Raw genomic sequence first — 668 nt, forward strand, 5'->3', positions numbered from 1 at the left:
TCCTGATCCACCCTCTGCAGCCGGTAGGATTCAGGCACCCCAAGGACCTCCAGCTCCGCCGGCAGGAACATGGGATCTGGGGGCTCCCCATCACCCCTCACTGCAGGGACAAGGATGTGTCACATCCCACAGGGACACAGTGGGAATGGGGTGTGCAGCTGGGGGTCTTTGTGCCCACCTTTGTGGCAGCACAGAGTGACTCCTTGCCTGGGCCACCACATTCTGAGGTCACCCCTGCCATGGTTGCCCCATCCCGGGGTTGTCCCATCCCTGCATCAGGACTGGGGGGCCACTCGGTTCCCCCAGTCCTGGCTGTTCCCCGTGGGAATGCATTCCCACTGAGGAAAGGGTTGGAACCGTGTCCTGCAGGGTGGGATCCAGGCTCATGGTGCCCTGATCAAAGGGATCCCTCACCACAGGGAGCAGATCCCACCTGGATGCCCGGGCTGGGCTTCCTCACGGCCGGGAATTGATCCCACCCAGGGGATCAGGCGTGCGGGGAGAGAGGCCAGGCAGATCCCGGGATCCGGGGGGACGGGGGTCCCTCGGGCGGCGGGTTCCCGCGGGGGTCGGGAGGAGACTCCCCCCTCGAGATCCCCGCGGATCCCACGTTCCCCGGGTGACCCCCTCGGGATCCCAGGCGGTGGAGGGGGCACGGATCCCCGCGG

The 668-nt window shown here is 66.8% G+C and overlaps 1 protein-coding gene across 1 annotated transcript in view; it reads right to left on the reverse strand.

Annotated features, from left to right (window-relative positions):
- The window catches only part of TMEM132A (transmembrane protein 132A), a 4,915-nt gene extending 4,674 nt beyond the window's left edge, over positions 1–241 (reverse strand). Inside the window, 3 exon segments of the mRNA XM_031061521.1 lie at positions 1–2; positions 5–100; positions 208–241. The exon segment at positions 1–2 is cut by the window's left edge and continues 102 nt beyond it. Coding sequence (XP_030917381.1) covers positions 1–2; positions 5–100; positions 208–241 — 132 coding nt within the window.
- Between the last annotated feature and the right edge of the window lie 427 nt (positions 242–668).

The sequence above is a fragment of the Geospiza fortis genome, unplaced genomic scaffold (assembly GCF_000277835.1).
Source record: "Geospiza fortis unplaced genomic scaffold, GeoFor_1.0 scaffold450, whole genome shotgun sequence".
In the NCBI taxonomy this organism is placed as follows: domain Eukaryota; kingdom Metazoa; phylum Chordata; class Aves; order Passeriformes; family Thraupidae; genus Geospiza; species Geospiza fortis.